Source organism: Alexandromys fortis, unplaced genomic scaffold (assembly GCF_014885135.2).
Source record: "Alexandromys fortis isolate MF-2015 unplaced genomic scaffold, M_Fortis_MF-2015_v1.1 scaffold_184, whole genome shotgun sequence".
NCBI lineage: Eukaryota > Metazoa > Chordata > Mammalia > Rodentia > Cricetidae > Alexandromys > Alexandromys fortis.
The window spans coordinates 3,068,058-3,086,556 of NW_026068125.1; the positions used below are offsets into that span (position 1 = coordinate 3,068,058).

General features: G+C 39.2%; 1 protein-coding gene across 4 annotated transcripts in view; it reads left to right on the top strand.

The window, feature by feature from the left end:
* Window positions 1-18,499, top strand: part of Hps3 (HPS3 biogenesis of lysosomal organelles complex 2 subunit 1) — a 63,373-nt gene that overhangs the window by 13,564 nt on the left and 31,310 nt on the right. For all 4 annotated transcript variants that reach the window (XM_050125729.1, XM_050125728.1, XM_050125731.1 and 1 more), the window contains 4 exons: window positions 5,281-5,470; window positions 12,425-12,506; window positions 17,025-17,179; window positions 18,076-18,178. In XM_050125729.1, coding sequence (XP_049981686.1) covers window positions 5,281-5,470; window positions 12,425-12,506; window positions 17,025-17,179; window positions 18,076-18,178 — 530 coding nt within the window. The remainder of the gene's footprint in view (window positions 1-5,280; window positions 5,471-12,424; window positions 12,507-17,024; window positions 17,180-18,075; window positions 18,179-18,499) is intronic.

An 18,499-nucleotide genomic window follows, 5' to 3' on the forward strand; every position in this document is an offset into this window, starting at 1 on the left:
ACCGTCATCTGTAACAGGGAGCCATGGTTATCAGGATGGTCAATCTTCTTTCTCTTAAACACCAGAGCTACATACTCGGTATTGAGGGAATTCTGGGGGCCTATCTCTCCTTCTAGTTTCCCTATTGTTGGGTAGGGGGACAGCCTTATCTACCTCAGAAGAACCCATCACTTAACTGTGTTTTTAGGGGTATTTATCTCATTCATTTTTATTCATGTCAACCTGCCCAGTACCTCTTATGGGAAGAGATCTTTTAGCAAAAGTAGGAGCATCCATTTCATTTGCTCCTTCTATTCACCTTACTTCAGACTCACCAGTAGCTCCCCTCCTCCTCCTCCTTATTCCTTCCCAACTTCCCAGTCCCAATTTGTCTTTTCCTTTACCAGCCTCTCAGGTGAACCCCCAAGTCTGGGACACCCCAAACCCTTCTGTTGCTAAGCACCATTCCCCCATCATTATACAATTACAAGATCCTAGTAAGTACATTATCCAAGTTCAGTTCCCTTCTCTCTCCAGAGCCTTAGGGCACTTAGGGCACTCTGACCTTCTAAGAAAAAAGCTATTTTGCCCCACCTCTTCTCCCTTTAACACTCCTACACTTGCTGTTATAAAACCTAATGGAACCTATCACCTGGTTCAAGACCTCTGGCTCATTAACTCCGCGGTGGTCCCTCTACATCCTGTAGTGCCTAACCCTTACACACTTCTTTCCACTATCCCCCCCAGGAACCTTCCACTTCTCAGTTCTAGGTCTCAAGGATGCCTTTTTCTTTATTTCTCTCAGCTCTCAATCTCAAAATATCTTTGCCTTCACCTGTACTGACCCTGACACTCACTTCTCCACACAGCTTACCTGGGCTGTTCTTCCCCAGAGATTCTGGGACAACCCAAACCTATTTGGTCAGGCTTTAGCCTGACCACTCACACTGTCTCTCTCTAAGTCTAAACTCATACAGTATGTAGATGATATATTACTTTGCAGTCCATCCTTGGAGATCAGCAAAGCTGATACCTCTGCTTTTTTTAAATTTCCTGTCCAAAAAGGGCTATAGAATCTCATCTTCTAAGGACCTCTCAGGTCATTTACTTGGGATTAACTATTACCCCAAACCAAAAAGTTATTACCCTAGACAGAAAAAAACTAATTCAGTCCCTTGAAGTTCCTTCTACAAAAGAAGAGGTTTTAATGTTCCTAGGCTTCCTGCATTCCTGGGTCCCCTCTTTCTCTCCTTGCCTGTTGCTTATACAAGGCAGCTCTCGGCTCTCTGCATGAGCTCCTTCGCCATCCCATTACTAAACCATTCCAGAGACTCCAGCAAGCTCTTATCCAGGCCCCAGCTCTTTATCTCCCAGATTTAACTGGTTCTTTTTCCCTCTATGTAACAGAGAAGGTGGGATATGCCCTTGGGGTTCTAGGACATCATCTGGGACCTTCCTTTGCACCTGTAGTGTACCTGTCAAAGAAGCTGGACCTCACCACTCAGGGCTGGGCACCCTGTATACATGCTTTAGCAGACACTGAGCTTCTGATTCGAGAGTCAAAGAAACTCTCCTTTGGGTCACCCACCACTGTCTTCTCTCACTACAATCTGTCCCACCTCTTAACTTCAAAGGCTTACAAACCTTACCCGCTTCCTGAGTTCTTTTCCTTCAGGTGGCACTAGTAGAAGATGTCACACTCACTTTCCAATGCTGCCCACCCCTTAATATCTCAGATCTCCTACCTCTCAAACTAACATTGATTATTCCCCATCTCATTCCTGCATAGAAACCTTAGAGGACATACTGCTTCAACTCTCACATATACAGGAGGGCAAACTGTCCCATGGCAGCTCCTTTTTATGTGAAGGGACCTGTAGAGCAGGCTATGCCATAGTGTCAGATACTGAGGTAGTGGAGGCACAGGCACTCCCTGCTCATACTACTAATCAGCAGGCTGAGTTAATAGACCTTACCCATGCCTTCCAGTTAGCAAAGGGACAATCTTTAAATGTTTACACAGACTTCAAATATGCCTTTCATATCCTCCTGTCCCACACAGCTATCTAGAAGGAGTGTGGGCTTCTTATGACAAAAGGAAGGTCCATAACTAACTCAGGTTACACTAACTCAGGCCTCCCACCCCCCAAAGCTATAGGAATTATTCACTGTCAGTCTCATCAGACTTATAGTTCCATTATTTTCAAGAGAAATAACTGGGCTGACAAAGCAGCTAGAACAGCAGCATTCCAGAGCCCAAACTTACCTCAGTCACCTCAGTACAGTCAGCCCACATTCTCACAGACAACCTCTGACATCCAGCAAATTCTGTCCTATCTACATCAGCTCTTTCATCCTAATAGCAAAGTTCTGCCTCATTTTGTCAAGGCTCACCTCCAACTCACCCTGAGGACTGTCAAAAGCCCAGGTGGTAAGAAACAATAACAAGTTTGGGGACATTCACAGCCCTTAAACTCACAAAACAGACTTTAACATAACAGGTTCATCACTAACTGCAGCAGTGTCTCCTGGATGTTCAGGTAATACCGTGGCGCTAAAGGAGAACAAGTGCCTTAAGATTTTCTTCAGGTAAAACATTAAGGGGTCTAATAATTCCCCCTTTCCAATAATTTCCCCCTTCCCTTCCTCCCCCCACCCTACTATCTTCCATTCCAACACAATATCATCATAATCATGCTTTTAATATGTCTAAAATTTATTTCTTTTCAAACATTTTTTTCATAAGCTCCAGGGAACCAATTGGACCTATCTAAATGTACCAGACTTGCCCAGAATAAGTATCATTTAATTCTTCCCTTATCATTCCTGGTCTCATGAACCCCTGAAAAATTTCCTTCTCCACCCCCCCAACCCTGTATCTTCCATCTTGGGACTCTCCTCCCTTAATCACCAGGATCTAAAATTTTTTCCAGACATAATGTTCTGCCTTTTCAGCATCTTGCGAGGTCCAAGCTGCCAGCCAGCCAATTCTGCAGAGCTGGGAAAAACACAAAAGTAATCACCTACCCCAAGACATGGTCAAGCATCTTAACTCTCCTATGCTCACAAAATCAGCAGGAAGCAGTCACAGGAGACAACACCCCATTTCCACTCATTAAACTCCCCAAATTTTTATAATAAACAAAAAAGTGGAATATAATGATTTCAACCACATAACGCTGATACTTCCAGGTTCTAGAGGTCATGCAGGTGCAGACAAGCCCTCAGACAGAAGTGCCTAATGGCTCCCAGGGATGTTAAAGGGCCCCACATGACCTACATGCTTTGGATTACATGTGTGCATGTATGGTTACATCATCCATGTATGACTCAGATAAGCCCTTGCACACATGCGTGAACCCTATCATCTGCGTATAGCATAGCCATGTCAACCCCCTGTGTGCCTGTGCTAGGCAGCTATTAAAAGCTGGATGTGCCATCTTGCACATTGATTTCCCCAGGCCTGTAACGCCCCTTCTAATAACCTAAGGGGGTTTATTGCATGCTCCATGTTTCCTTCTCACTTGTGCCCGGTAATTTCACCTTTCCCAACTCCTATCATTAGAATGTGAGGGCTCTGTAGAATAAGTTACCTTGTTTTGTGCATTGCCATCGTTGTTGAACCTTGAATGACAATACTGCAGCAGGCTCCTAGGGAGTATTTATTGTATGGAAAAAGGTCTGTAGATGTGTGGTTTATATTTGAACTGGGCCCCAGGTGAGTAGGTGTTTTAGAAGCTGAAGAATTGCGTAAGGTATTTTATAAGAGGAAGCAACATATGTAATTGTAACATTGTCATGTATGTAGAAATTAGTTCTGTTCAACTAGAGCTCATATGCGTACCAGAAAGAAGAAATGGAGATGACTTTGGGCTAGATATAGAAAGTGCAGAAATGGACTTTCAGTATCAATGGGTATCATAGAAGGAGGAAGAAGACTTTAGAAAAAAACTTTGATTATAAAAATATGAAACTTATTTTGATAGAAAATGGTACAATAAACCACTATATCCCAGTCTACAAGTTACACGTGGCAATATCCCGATCCATTCTTGTTTATTTTGATGAGTATTTTAACACCTATACCTTTTCTCTATTAATGTTTCTCTAAACAGGATCTCAGTATGTTTTATTTTAACGAATTCAAAATATTTCTTATGTAAAAATTTTACAATGTCATCAGGTCTCTTTTCAGGGTACACACTTTCCTCATCTTCTCAAGATTTTCCCCCTACAGTTCATTTGTTTCAATCTTGATTGAGTTCTGTGTCTTATATGGGATCAGACTTCTCTTTCTATTTTTGTATTTCTGTAGCATAAAATTGGACATTTACTGCAAAGTTTCCTCTAATCTGAATTTTGCTGATTGGACTCTTCACAGTATCATTTATCAGGTTCCTGTTGTACCCACTTTCTTAAGTGGTTAGTTATTAGATCTTAATTCATGCTTTTCAGTACATTACTAGCTATAAGTTGCCCTTAAGCATTTGAAATATAGCTAATAGAAACTGAGATATATTATAAATATAAAACACAGACTAGATTTTGAATGTTTAGTAACAATATGCAAAACTTTTGTTTTTTGTGTATTGTTTGTTGAAATGGCAGTGTTTTACATATGCTAAATTAATAGATAGTATTCCTGTTTCTTTTTTCTTTTTGGAAATGCTAGAAAACTTTAAGTTACAAATGTTGAATAATTGTGTTTTACTGACCAGGTTGATGGAGATTTAGGCTTGATCAGGATGTTATTATTATTGTGCAAGTAGTTTTGCTGTCTCTTGAAAAGCCCTTGCTTTTGTAAATGTTAACTGGACTCGTGAAATAACCAGGCCAGCTTGAAGATAAATAATTATATTTTTACTTATTTTAAGGGGAAACTCACACCACAAGAATAGGAAGTCCAAGCTCTGCTGTGTCCAGCAGCAGTCACTCAGAGAGAGTGAGCACCTAGTCCATCCCAGTTTTTATTCCTGAACTCCAGGTAGCCACGCCTAAATTAGGTTCCACCTCTTAGAGGTGATTGGTTAACAAAGCTTCCCCCATCATGTTTCCTGGTGGACACTACAATATTAAAGCCATCAGTGAGTGTAACTTAATTCACTTGTTGCAAAATGGTGTTTTCCTAATTACCTCCCCCTTTTTACATTTCTTACTGTCTACTTCCCCTTAGCACCTTGTAGCCTCTGATAGAGTCTAGTCTCATCAAAACTGTAGTTTGCATAGGAAAATCACAATATTGATTCTCTCCTTTTATTTTCTGGCTTCATTGCATGTCTCTCTTGCATTTTTCCAATGCAGGTTTAACTCCTGATGGAAAAGGTTTGTCTCAGGAAAAAGAGCTGCTGAGTCTCTTCTGTTTCTTCTCATTACCTCATGTGGGCTATCTATACATGGTTGTGAAATCTGTTGAGTTATTGTCAGTCTATTGGTATCCTGAGAAGTCTCAGCAAGCAGTTCTCACTCCACAGTTTTTGCACGTCATCACAAGGTATGGTTTCATTGGTGCTTGTTAGTCTTTGACTCACTTGCTTTTCTCTAAGTTTTCAAACTGGTGCTAAACTCTTTCTTTCTTTCTTTCTTTCTTTCTTTCTTTCTTTCTTTCTTTCTTTCTTTCTTTCTTTCTTTCTTTCTTTCTTTCTTTCTTTCGAGACAAGGTTTCTCTGTGTAATGGCTCTGGCTATTCTGGAACCAGCTCTTGTATACCAGACTGGCCTGCAACTCACAGAGTTCTGCCTGTCTCTATGTCCCTTGTGCTGGGATTAAAGGCATGCACCACTGCCACTCGGCAATAAAACTGATTTCTTAAACTGGAGTTTGATGCCATTTAATTTTTATCTTCTTGGTAGTGTCAGTTTTTATATTCTGTTTCTTCTTTTTTTCCATTCAAAAATTTGCACTTCCTCCCCACCTCCCATTCCCCTCCCGCTCCCCCACTCCCCCTCCTTCCTTAAGAGAGGGCAGGGAATCCTGCCCTGTGGGAAGTCCAAGGCCCTCCCCCCCCTATATCCAGGCCTAGGAAACTGTGCAACCAAATAGACTAGGGTCCCAAAAAGCCAGTACTGCAGTAGAAACAAGTCCCTGTGCCTTTATCAATGGCTTCTCAGTCAGCCCCCATTGTCAGCCACATTCAGAGAGTCCGGTTTGATTGCATACTCATTCAGTCCTGGTCCAGCTGGATTTGGTGAGCTCCCATTAGAACAGACAGGCACACTGTCTCAGTGGGTGGACCAACCCCTCGTGGTCCTGTCTTCCTTGCTCATATTCTCCCTCCTTCTGCTCTTCAACTGGACCTTGGGAGCTCAGTCCAATGCTCTGATGAGGGTCTCTGTCTCTATCTCCATCCTTCGCCAGATGAAGAGTCTATGGTGATATTCGAGATAATCATCAGTGTAATTGTGGGGCAAGGCCAATTCAGGCACCCTCTCCTCTGCTGCCCAAGGACCTAGCTGGAGACATCCCCTTGGACACCAGGGAACCCTTCTAGAGCCAAGTCTCTTGCCAACCCTAAAATGGCTCCCTTAATGTAGATATCTTCTTCCCTCCTCCTATATCCGCCCTTCCTCCATCTCCACCCTCCCACTCCCCCAAGCTCTCCCCAATCTTTTCCTTCTCCCTTCTCTCTCCCCCTCTCCCCCACTCCCACTCCTATGCTTCCAACTATTGCTGATGATCTTGCTTGCTTCCAATTTCCAGGAGGATCTATGTATGTTTTTCTTTGGGTTCACCTTGTTATTTGGCTTCTCTAGGCTTGTGAACGATAGGCTTAATGTCCTTTGTTCATGGCTAGAGCCCACTAATGAGTACATACCATAATCATCTTTTTGAGTCTGGGTTATGTCAACTCAGGATAGTGTTTTCTATTTCCATCCATTTGCATGTAAAATTCAAGATATTATTGTTTTTTACCGCTGAATAGTACTCTAATGCATATATATTCCACACTTTCTTTATCCATTCTTCCATTGAAGGGCATCTAGATTATTTCCAGGTTCTGGCTATTACAAATAATGCTGCTATGAACATAGTTGAACAAATACTTTTGTCATATGATAGGGCATCTCTTGGGTATATTCCCAAGAGTGGTATTGCTGGGTCCTGGGGTAGGTTGATCCCGAATTTCCTGAGAAACCGCCACACTGATTTCCAAAGTGATTAAACAAGTTTGCATTCCCACCAGCAATGGATGAGTGTTCCTCTTACTCCACATCCTCTCCAGCATAGGCTATCATTGGTGTTTTTGATTTTAGCCATTCTGACAGGTGTAAGATGGTATCCCAAAGTTGTTTTGATTTGCATTTCCCTCATCAGTAAGGAAGTTGAACATGACCTTAAGTGTCTTTTGGCCGTTTGAACTTCTTCTGTTGAGAATTCTCTGTTCAGTTCAGTGCCCTATTTTTAATTAGGTTAATTAGAATTTTAAAGTCGTTCTTGAGTTCTTTATATATTTTTGAGATCAGACCTTTGTCTGTTGCAGGGTTGGTGAAGATCTTTTCCCATTCAGTAGGATGCCTTTTTGTCTTAGTGACAGTGTCCTTTGCTTTACAGAAGCTTCTCAGTTTCAGGAGGTCCCATTTATTCATTGTTGCTCTTATGGACTGTGCTACTGGGGTTGTACGTAGGAAGTGGTCTCCTGTACCCATGTGTTACAGTCTACTTCCCAATTTCTATTCTATCAGATTCAGTGTGGTCGGATTTATATTGAGGTCTTTAATCCATTTGGACTTGAGTTTTGTGCATGGTGATAGGTATGGATCTATTTTCATTCTTCTACAGATTGACATCCAGTTATTCCAGCCCCATTTGTTGAAGATGCTTTCTTTCTTTCATTGTATAATTTTGGCTCCTTTGTTAAAAATCAGGAGTTCATAGGTTTGTGGGTTAATACCCGGGTCTTCGATTCGATTCCATCGGTCGACATCTCTGGTTTTATGCCAATACCAAGATGTTTTCATTACTGGAGCTTTGTAATAGAGTTTCAAGTCATGGATGGTAATATCTCCAGAAGTTCCTTTATTGTATAGGCCATCCTAGGTTTTTTTCTTTTCCATATAAAGTTGATTATTGTTCTCTCAATGTCTGTGAAGAATTTTGTTGGGGATTGCATTGAATATATAGATTGCCTTCGGTAGAATTGCCATTTTTTACTATGTTGATTCTACCATCCAAGAGCATGGGAGATCCTTCCATTTTCTGGTGTCCTCTTCAATTTCTTTCTTCAAAGCCTTAAAGTTCTTGTCAAATAGATATATCCCTTCCTTGGTTAGAGTTACCCCAAGATACTTTATGCTATTTGTAGCTATCGTAAAAGGTGAAGTTTCTCTGAATTCTCTCTCTGCTTCTCTATCCTTTGTGTGTAGGAAGGCAACTTTTTTTTTTTTGAGTTGATCTTGTGTCCTGCCACATCACTGAAGATATTTATCAGCTGTAGGAGTTCTTTGGTAGAGTTTTTGGGGTCACTGATGTACACTATCATATCATCTGCAAATAATGAAAGTTTGACTTTTTTCCTTTCCGATTCGAATCCCCTTGATCTCCTTATGTTGTCTTATTGCTATTGTTATAAGTTCAAGCACTATGTTGAAGATATGGTGAGAGTGTACAGCCTTGTCGTGTTCCTGAGTTTAGTGAAATGGCTTTGAGTTTATCTCCATTTAATTTGATGTTAGCTGTTGGCTTGCTGTATATTGTTTCTATTATATTTAGACTCTTATCGTAAAGTGGTGTTGAATTTTGTCAATTGCTTTTTCAGCATCTAATAAAATGATCATATGGTTTTTTTTTCAGATTATTTATATGATGGATTACATTGATAGATTTGCATATGTTGAACCAGCCCTGCATCTCAGGGATGAAGCCTACTTGATCGTAATGGATAATTTTTTTGATGTGTTGCCAGTATTTTATTGAGAATTTTTGCATCAATATTCATGAGCGAGATTGGTCTGTAATTCTCTTTCTTGGTTGAGTCTATGTGTGATTTTGGAATTAGGGTAACTGTAGCTTCATAAAAAGAATTTGCTAATGACTCTTATGTCTCTATTATGTGAAACACATTAAGGAGTATCAGCTCTTCTTGGAAGTTCTAGTAAAATTCTGCATTAAAACCATCAGGTCCTGGGCTTTTTTTTTTTTGGGTGGGAGGTTTTTTATGACAGCTTCTATTTCCTCACGACTTATAGGTCTATTTAAATTGTGTACATGGTCTTGATTTAATATTGGTATATGCTATTTATCTTTAAAAAATTCCATTTCTTTTACATTTTCTAACTTTGTGGCATGTAGGCTTTTGTAGTAAGACCTAATGATTCTCTGAATTTTTTCAGTGTCTGTTGTTATGTCCCCCTTTTCATTTCTGATCTTGATAATTTTTATGTTCTCTCTCTGCCTTTTGATTAGTTTGGATAAAGGTTTGTCAATATTGTTGACTTTCTCAAAGAATCAGCTCTTTGTTTCATTGTTTTTTTTTTTTTTTTTTTTTTTTTTTTTTTTTTTTTTTTTTTTTTTTTTTTTTTTTTTTTTTTTTTTTTTTTTTTAGCTTTTGGTTTTTTCGAGACAGGGTTTCTGTGGTTTTGGAGCCTGTCCTGGAACTAGCTCATGTAGACCAGGCTGGTCTCGAACTCACAGAGATCTGCCTGCCTCTGCCTCCTGAGTGCTGGGATTAAAGGCGTGCACCACCACCGCCCGGCTCATTGATTCTTAGATTGTTTTCTGTGTTTCTATTTTATTGATTTCTGCCCTTAGTTTGATTATTTCCAGTCTTCTACTCCTCCTGGGTGTATCTGCTTTTTGTTTTTCTAAAGCTTTCAGGTGTGCCGTTAAGTCCCCAATGTATGCTTTCTCCGTTTTCTTTAAGTGAGCACTTAGTGCTATGAACTTTCCTCTTAGCACCGCTTTCATAGTGCCCCATAGGTTTGGGTATGTTGTGTCTTTATTTTCGTTGAATTCAAGGAAGACTTTAATTTCTTCCTTGACCCAGGGGTGGTTCAGTAGTTGACTGTTCAGTTTCCATGAGTTTGTAGGCTTTCTGACAGTAGAATTATTGTTAAATTCTACCTTTATTCCATGGTGATCCAATAAGACACAGGTGGTTACTAAATTTTTTTTTGTATCTGTGGAAGTTTGCTTTGTTACTGCATATGTGACCAATTTTCGAGAAGGTTCCATGAGATGCTGAGAAGAAAGTATATTCTTTCCTATTTGGCTGGAATGTTCTATAGATGTCTGTTAAATCCATTAGATTCATTATTTCTGTTAGTTCTTATTTCTCTGTTAGGTTTCTGTCTGATTAACTGATCCATTGGTGAGAGAGGAGTATTGAAGTCTCCTATTATTAGTGTGTGGAGTTTGATGTGGGCCTTGAGTTCTAGTAATGTTTTTTTACATATTTGGGTGCTTTTATATTACAGGCAAAGATATTCAGGATTGAGACTTCATCCTGATGAATTGTTCTTGTTATTAATATAAAGTGTCCTTCTCCATCTCTTCTGATTGATTTTAGTTTGAAGTCAATTTTGATAGATATTAGTATAGTCATACCAGGTTGTTTATTAGGTCCATTTGATTGAAAAACCTTTTCCCAACCCTTTACTCTGAGTAGATTACTGTCTTTGTGGTTGAGATGTGTTTCTTGTAAGCAGCAGAATTTTCGATCCTGCTTTCGCATCCATTCTTTAAAGAAGTTTTTCACATCCTGTTTAATGGTCTCTAACACTTTCATAATTTTATGTTTAAATCTATTTCTTCTACTTCTTCTTGATTAGGGTGTTCAAGTCTTCCTGTTGTATGCTGCTGGATTCTGGTGATGTCATGTTGCTTTTCAGATTGTTGGAGGAATTCTTGCATGGTGCCTGCCCATCTCTGCCTTAAATGATGTTAGAAAAGTCAGAATTTCCAGAGGCTACTAAGAGTATGTTTTAAACACTACAGAAACCACTTTGGGATTCTGATGCCCACCTTTATCCAGGGTTCTCCCTTCCCTTACTGTTTTCTGGTATAAGGAAAAATGCTAACAGTAAAAGTGTATTAAATAGGGTCTAAGAATGAAGAATCCTGAGTGCTTGTAAGAAAAATTCAAGAATACAAGACAAGAGTCTTGTGATCTCAGTTCCTTCTAAGCATGGGTTTGTTCTTGGAATGTTCTTTCATGCCCCTCCCAGGTGTAGTAAATAGGAATGGGTTTACTTCAGATTACCCATTATCTTGCTATTCTTATTCAAAATGTTTACAGCTTGAACTAATATGACCTTGCGTAACCCTCAGAATAACGATTGATGCTCTAAATAGAGATGGCAATTGCATGAGACTTTGGTGTACCTCGTTTTTAGGCCCCATTCTCCCAGGTCCTGTAGACTGGGGACAGTAGTGTTTCAGGAGTGCTAATCATCCCACTCTTCACGTTTGTGTGTACTGATAGCCTTTGACTATGAGGAAGCTAAGAATAAACACATGGTGGGAGTCATGCCAGAGAGCTAGGGTCAGGTTTTGAAAGTCAAGCTAAGGATGGCTTTTTCTTTTGCTTCTGGAACACTGACAGCTGCCACTATGGAGAATGAGTTCATCGTCTATCAATAAGTTGTGGGAGTGATTCAGGAAAGGGTATTAAGGGACTGTTTATAGGTAAGTGGCACACCTGTCCTTTTCTCCTAGTTTTAAAGAACTAATGTTTGTTTCTCCAAGTTTCTAGTTTGCTTCCAAGATGGATATGGTGTAATTTCTGAGGCAACAGCTTTTTAATCAATATTGCTATTGGTTTAGATCACTTCAACAGATGACTTCCAGGTGTTTATGTGCTCTCAAAGTGTCCTTATGTGTCTTTACCCTGCAGAATGACTCTGGGGTTGTAGAAGGAGACAGAGGAGTCAGAGACCTGCTTTCTAGTTGGTTATACTCTCTAGAGGCCTCAGCCAATATAAACCTTTCTAGTTTTCAAAGCAAGATAGTGAACAGGCATTTCTGAAGAATCCTGTGGCTTTCATTTTCATTTTACCTTTGATATGTTGGTGTAGCTGGTCACATGGCATAAAAGAGGTTGAGTTTTATTATGAGATGTTAGAGTAGTCAGCAGTCAGGAAGCCAATTCTAAATTCTGTTCTAATAATCACCTGTTTATTCTGTGAGCTGCTGTTAGAGGCATTTTACTGTTTTTTAAGTGAGGATCTTGATTCCAACCTGGCTAGCCTGGCTCTTAATGAGTAAGACTGTGGGTGGACATGGCAGTCGGTGCTTGAGATTGTTTTCCATGGGAATGAGGTAGTCTACGATCATGCCTCAGGGATTCAGCGACACTGTCCTTTCTAAGAACCAGATCAAAATACTATCATGTGACAGTAGTATCATCTCTACCCTCTGCAATTGCTATTTGTTGGTGAAGTCCTTCTCATCATGGTGGGTATATTGGTTCTTGGTCACCTCTTTGCTTAGTTCCATCTCTCTTCTTCCATAGCCACAGCCTTCAGTGTTTCACGGTGCGTTGCAGCGCAGCAGTGGCCCATGAGGAGGACCTGCATATGGATACTACATTGAAGGTTAGAGCTGACTTCTGTTGACATGAATGCTTGCAAAGGCTTTATTGTTTGTGCTAGCTAACTTAATGTCACCTTGACATAGGCTAGAGTCATCTGAGAGGAGGGAACCCAAATAAACCCTTTCCTCACCATCTTGCTTTTGGTCGTGATGTTTCATTATAGTAATAATAACCCTAATTAATACTTTTATTAAATTAGAAGTTCTGAATAAAAACTAGTAAGCATTTCTGATGTGTGATTTGACAGTTTTTAAGATTGTTTCAGTGTGTTTTAAAGTGTTATGAGTAATTGTAGGAGGAGGGAAAGAGCCGCTTGTTGGTTTCTGGATGCCTAATGAGCTTAGACCCAAAATAACCACACAGAAACCATATTATTTAAATCACTGCTTGGCCCACTAGCTATAGCTTCTTATTGGCTAATCCCTACATCTTAATTTAACCCATCTCTATTAATCTGTGCGTCACCATGAGGTTGTGGCCTACCAGCAATGTTTCAGTATGTCTATCTCTGGTGGCTACTCCATGATTTCTCCTAACTCTGCCTTTCTCCTCCCATGCTATAGGTTATGCCAATTTTCTTTATTCATTAATCAATAAAATCAGCACATAGACAGAAGGACCTTCTACATCAAGTAATAGATACAGTGTACCTTTAGAGCAGTGTTTTCCAGCCTATGGGTTGTGACTTCTATCTCCAAAAATATTTACATTATGGTTCATAACAGCAGCAAAATTACAGGTATGAAGTAGCAACAAAATAATTTTATGGTTTGGAGTTACCATGAGAAACTTTATTAAAGGGTCACAGCATTAGAAAGGCCAAGAATCATTGTTTCAGAGGGAAGTTTATAACTATGATATATTATTATTTTTCTTGTTTTATTTTTAGTCTTTTTTTTTAAAAAAAAAACTTTTTAATTCTTCTTTCATATATGTCAACACCAGTTTCCCCTCCTTCCAGTTCCTCCCTCTCACCTTCCCTCTCCAGGTCATCCATGAAATGTATTCTCTTTTCCTTTCCCAGAGCGATCCTTGTGTCCCACCTTGAGCCCTCCTTGTTACTTAGCCTTTCTGGATCTGTGGATTGTAGCATGATTATCTTTCACTTTATAGCTAATATCCACTTAAAAGTGAGTATATACCATGTTTGTCTTTCTGGATCTGGGTTACCTCAATCAGAATGATTTTTTTCTAGTTCCAGTCATTTGCCTGAAAATTTCATGATGTCATTGTTTGTTATATGAGGCCCACTTGTTTGGATCCCAGCTGCCCTGCTAGCTTAGGCCAGAAATAATCACACAGAAACTGTATTAATTAAATCACTGCTTGGCCCATCATTTAGCTTCTTATTGGCTAACTCTTCCCTATTAAATTAACCCTTCTTCATAAATCTGTATATCACCATGAGATCATGGCCTACCAGCAAAGTTTCAGCACATCTTTCTCCAGTGGCAGATCCATGGTGTCTGCCTCTCTGCCTTCCTTCTCCCAGCATTCAGTCCAGTTTTCCTACGTTCTGCCCTATCAACAGGCCAAGGCAGTTTTCTTTATTCATTAACCAATAAGAGCAACACACATAATAGACAGAAGGACCTCCCACACCAATTGCTTTTAACACTAAATAATACTCTTATTATGTAAATGTACATTTTTTAAATCTATTTTTCAGTTGAGGTTGTTTCCAGTTTCTGGGTATTATGTATAAAACTGCTGTGAACATAGTTGAGCAAATGTCCTTGTGATAGAATGGAATCTTTTTAGTATATGCCCAGGAGTGATATAGCTGGATCTTGAGGTAGACCAATTCCCAATTTTTTGTGAAACTGCCATATTGATTTCCAAAGTGACTGTACAAATTTTCACTCCTACTGTTAAGAGAAGTGTTCCCCTTTCTCCACATCCTTGCCATTATGATCTATCATTTGTGGTTTTGATCTTAGCCAATTTGACAAATGTTAAGATGGAATCTCAGTGTAATTTTGATATGCATTTCCTGATGGCTAAGGATGGTGAACATTTCAATAAGTATTTCTCAGCCATTCCTCTGTAGAAAATTTTGTTTAGATCTATACCCTATTTTTAATTGAATTATTTCATTTGGTTGATATCTAGTTTCTTGAGTTCCTTACACATTTTGGATGTTACCCTTCAGATGTAGAGTCAGTGAGAATCATTTCCCATTCTATAGGCTGCCATTTTTGTCCTTTTTACCTTGTCATTTGCCTTATAGAAACTTTTCAGTTTCAGGAGGTCCCATTTATTTACTGTTTATCTTAGTGCCTGCTCTATTGGTGTTCTGCTTAGGAAAGTGTCTCCAATGACAATGCCTTCAAGGCTATTCACCACTTTCTCGTCTGTCAGGATCAGTGTAACTGGATTTATGTTGAGGTCTTTGATCCACTTAGACTTGAGTTTTGTATGGATCTATTTGCATTCTTCTCCATTCCAACATCCTGTTAGCCCAGCACCATTTGTTGAAGATACTTTCTTTTTTCCATTGTATTTCACCTGGAATTCACTATGTATTCTAGACAGGCCTGTAACATGAATCAGTCCTCCTGTGTGTGTATGTTTTCCAAGTGCTGATGAGATTACAGGTGTCAGCTACCATTCCTGGTTGTACAGTTTTACTTTTTTTTTTTTTTTTTTTTTTTTTTTTTGAGACAGGGTTTCTCTGTGTAACAGTCCTAGCTGTCTTGCAACTAACTAACTAACTAAGATGGAATCTCAGTGTAGACCAGGCTGGCCTCGAACTCACAGAAATCTACCTGCCTCTGCCTCCCTAGTGTTGGGATTAAAGGCATTCACCACCACCACCCAGTCTTGTTTTTCTTGGACACGTTTGTTAACAGTTGTATAGAACTATTAAAACAGTGCAGTCAACACTGCAATTGAATGTAATGCATGAAAGTGGTTTCTTTTACTATCATCATAATACAATATTTTTTATTTTCTAAGCCTTTAACAATTTCTTATACTCAAAAGTTTCTTGATATGCTAGACCAATAATTTCATTTTTGTTTTAGTGAGAATATCTTTAACATCAAAAAAGCTTGAATTACAACTGAATATAGGCAAGTTTTTGATGATCATGTGACCTTGAATTTTTTTTCTCAGCAATGTAGTCACTATTTGCGTAACATTACCTGTGCTGTTTCACTTCTAAGGTATAAACTAACTGAATGCATGTTCGTACCTATTGTGCTTTCTGCAAACTGCCCTAAATTATTCTTCCCTGTTTTTTCAGGTTACTTTATGTCTGCCTTCAGTGCCGCTTTTGTTGGTGGGAGGGTAGTGCTTTTTGCTAATGATGGCTATATTAGATAGCAGCTTGCTGTTTGATCCTGCGCAGTGAGCCTGAGGTGTGGTTACCACAGTGCTATCAGCAGGTATCTGGATAATGATAATGTCCTAGAGTGGGTTCATTTTTCACCTGCCTGACTAATGCCATAATTTTCTGTTGCTGACTTGACTTCAAATTTGTTTTCAGATGCTGGGAAAACTAGATTCATAGATTTTATGTGCCTTTTCTCTAATGTGCACAGCATTGAAGGAGGTGTGAGAGGGAAGGGAGTGGTGTTCACACTTTCTGGCTCCCTTTCCCCATGGCCTCACCAGTTCTGAAACTCTGGATGCCACTGATTAAGCGTGCAATCATTTCACCCACTGCTATCTGAACATTTTGGGAGCTGTGAATCTGAGACAGCCCCGACTGAAGAAAAGTATATACAGTCTTCACTCCCTTTCCTCGGAGATTCTGCTTCTTCTACTCTATTCATGGCCTACTGTATCTTATCTGTTTTCTTCCATTTAATGTCTTGAGGTGGAACACTATCCTGGCTCCTCCCAATTTACTTAACACATGCCTCAGGCTATTAGATGCCCGAGACTTTGTTTATAACCAAGGGGTTTACAGTGAGGATCAGCAAAACATACAAGCAAAGAAAACATTTTATATGCTTTATGTGCTACAGTGTGGTCTTTTATAGCATCTGATTAAGCCCTAAGATGCCATTTAGTAGAGATTTTACTGAGGGACAGGTAACAATTTCAGAGCTACTCTTCCAACTGGGTCTTCAGGGACTATTCTCCAGTAGCTTCCCCAGCTGTGAGACCTTCTTTCTGTATTTATAGTCATCAATTCAGAAAAGATCTATAAAATAGGTGGTGGCTGATATGCATAGGTTGGTATTCTAAAGAACAGGAACTGGGTGGAGAATTTTTTAATCAAATGAACAGACTGACTTTGTAGGTTTGTTTTTAAAGACAAGGTCCCATGTATCTCAGGTTAGCCTCTTAATTCACTTTGTAGCTGACTATAACCTTGAAGTTTTGATCATCCTGTGTCCATCTCTTGAATGAGATATGAGTCACTATCCCTGGTATTATACCATGCTGGTGAGTGGACCCAGGGCTTCATGTACTCTGCTAACTGAGCTACATCCCAAGCCTGGATTTTTGAAGATGAAGTTCACATACCTTCATTCCTTGGTTAAATTTGATGTTTTCCCTTCATTAGGCTTGCCCACCTGTCAGTATGGATGTGTGTGCCCTAAGGATACAGCTTTTCATAGGACTGAAAGCCATCTGCCATTTTAAAAACCACATCATACTTCTGACCAAGGCAGACCCTGAAGCCATTTCAGAGAAAAGAGAATCACCCAAGAGACTTCTGTAAGTATTCTGCTATCCTGGCACATTTCTGCCAGTTTCTGGAATGAAGTGTAACTGATGTAATGTGTATGTGTCTTAGTTTTATTTTTTTAAATTAAAACTCAGAATGATCAATTTGGTGGCTTTCCCAGAGAAAATAAAGATACAATGATCTCTAAAATATTGTTTATAATTTAACTTTGAACTTTTATAAGAAATGAATTATAAAATAGTTTCAGTATCTGTCACCTGTACTGTGGATAAGAATATAAAAGATTAGCCTTCTTTGTATAATTATGGGGATAGATAGAACGCCTAATGTTAATCCTGGCCACAAAAATTCTCCCTGCTTTTCTTCTTTGGCATTTCAGTACTTAAATTTTTATTCAAAGGTCATTTTTATGTTATAAAAGAGCTTATTATATTTTTATATTAAAGAATAATCCATTTTATATTAAAGAAAAACACAGAAAAGTAAGAGAAGACACTTTAAGCCAACTCAGACTTATGTATTTCAACATTTCCCAGTGATGTGAATGCTTTACATGTTGTTTCTGTTAAGATTTTGTGGTCCCTGACATGTTAGACTCATGGAAACCACAATGAAGAGGGATCGGCCATGAGGATTGTCAAAGCTGTTGGGTCTGCATGCCCCTCAAGTAGGGGGGCTTAGTCTTGGAGAATTGGAAACAAGTTGGCTTGCCTGTATATGGCAGTAGTAAATGCTACTACTGTGTAATGTGTAAATGTGGAGTGATGTGACTATGAAAACTGACTATATATATATATAGCTAAATACCAGGGAAAATTAAATGAAAGTGATGTATTTGTATTATTTTATAGTACCCAATATTTACAGGAGAAAACTATCATTTATTAATAACTTGTCTCCTAAGTCTGATCCTTTTCTATTCTAGAAAAGATGCCAGTGTTAGGAGAAGAATTTCCCCCATAGCTGAGGCCGGATGGAACCTGTATATTGTGAATACTATTGCACCACTTCAGCTATACAAAGAAATGGTACCTTTTTAGACATCTGATTCTTTTTCATAGAAATTTAGAGTAAAATTGAATGTAAGAGATTGGTTCTAGACAGGTATGGCTCTTGTTACTGCCCAACCTCTGCCCTTGTATTTCACTAAGGAAATCTCAAGAGAGGAAAATAAATGGATCTGGTTAATTATACATTCAGTTTGCTGCATCAAGACAGCTTCCAGGCTCTATTGGGACAGCCAAGCATGTTTTCACAGCTTCGAGCATTTCTGAGGCCCCTTACTCATACTCGTCTTAAAGAGGTCTACTGAGCTAATGTAAGCCACTGACTCTAAGTTCTATGTGCTG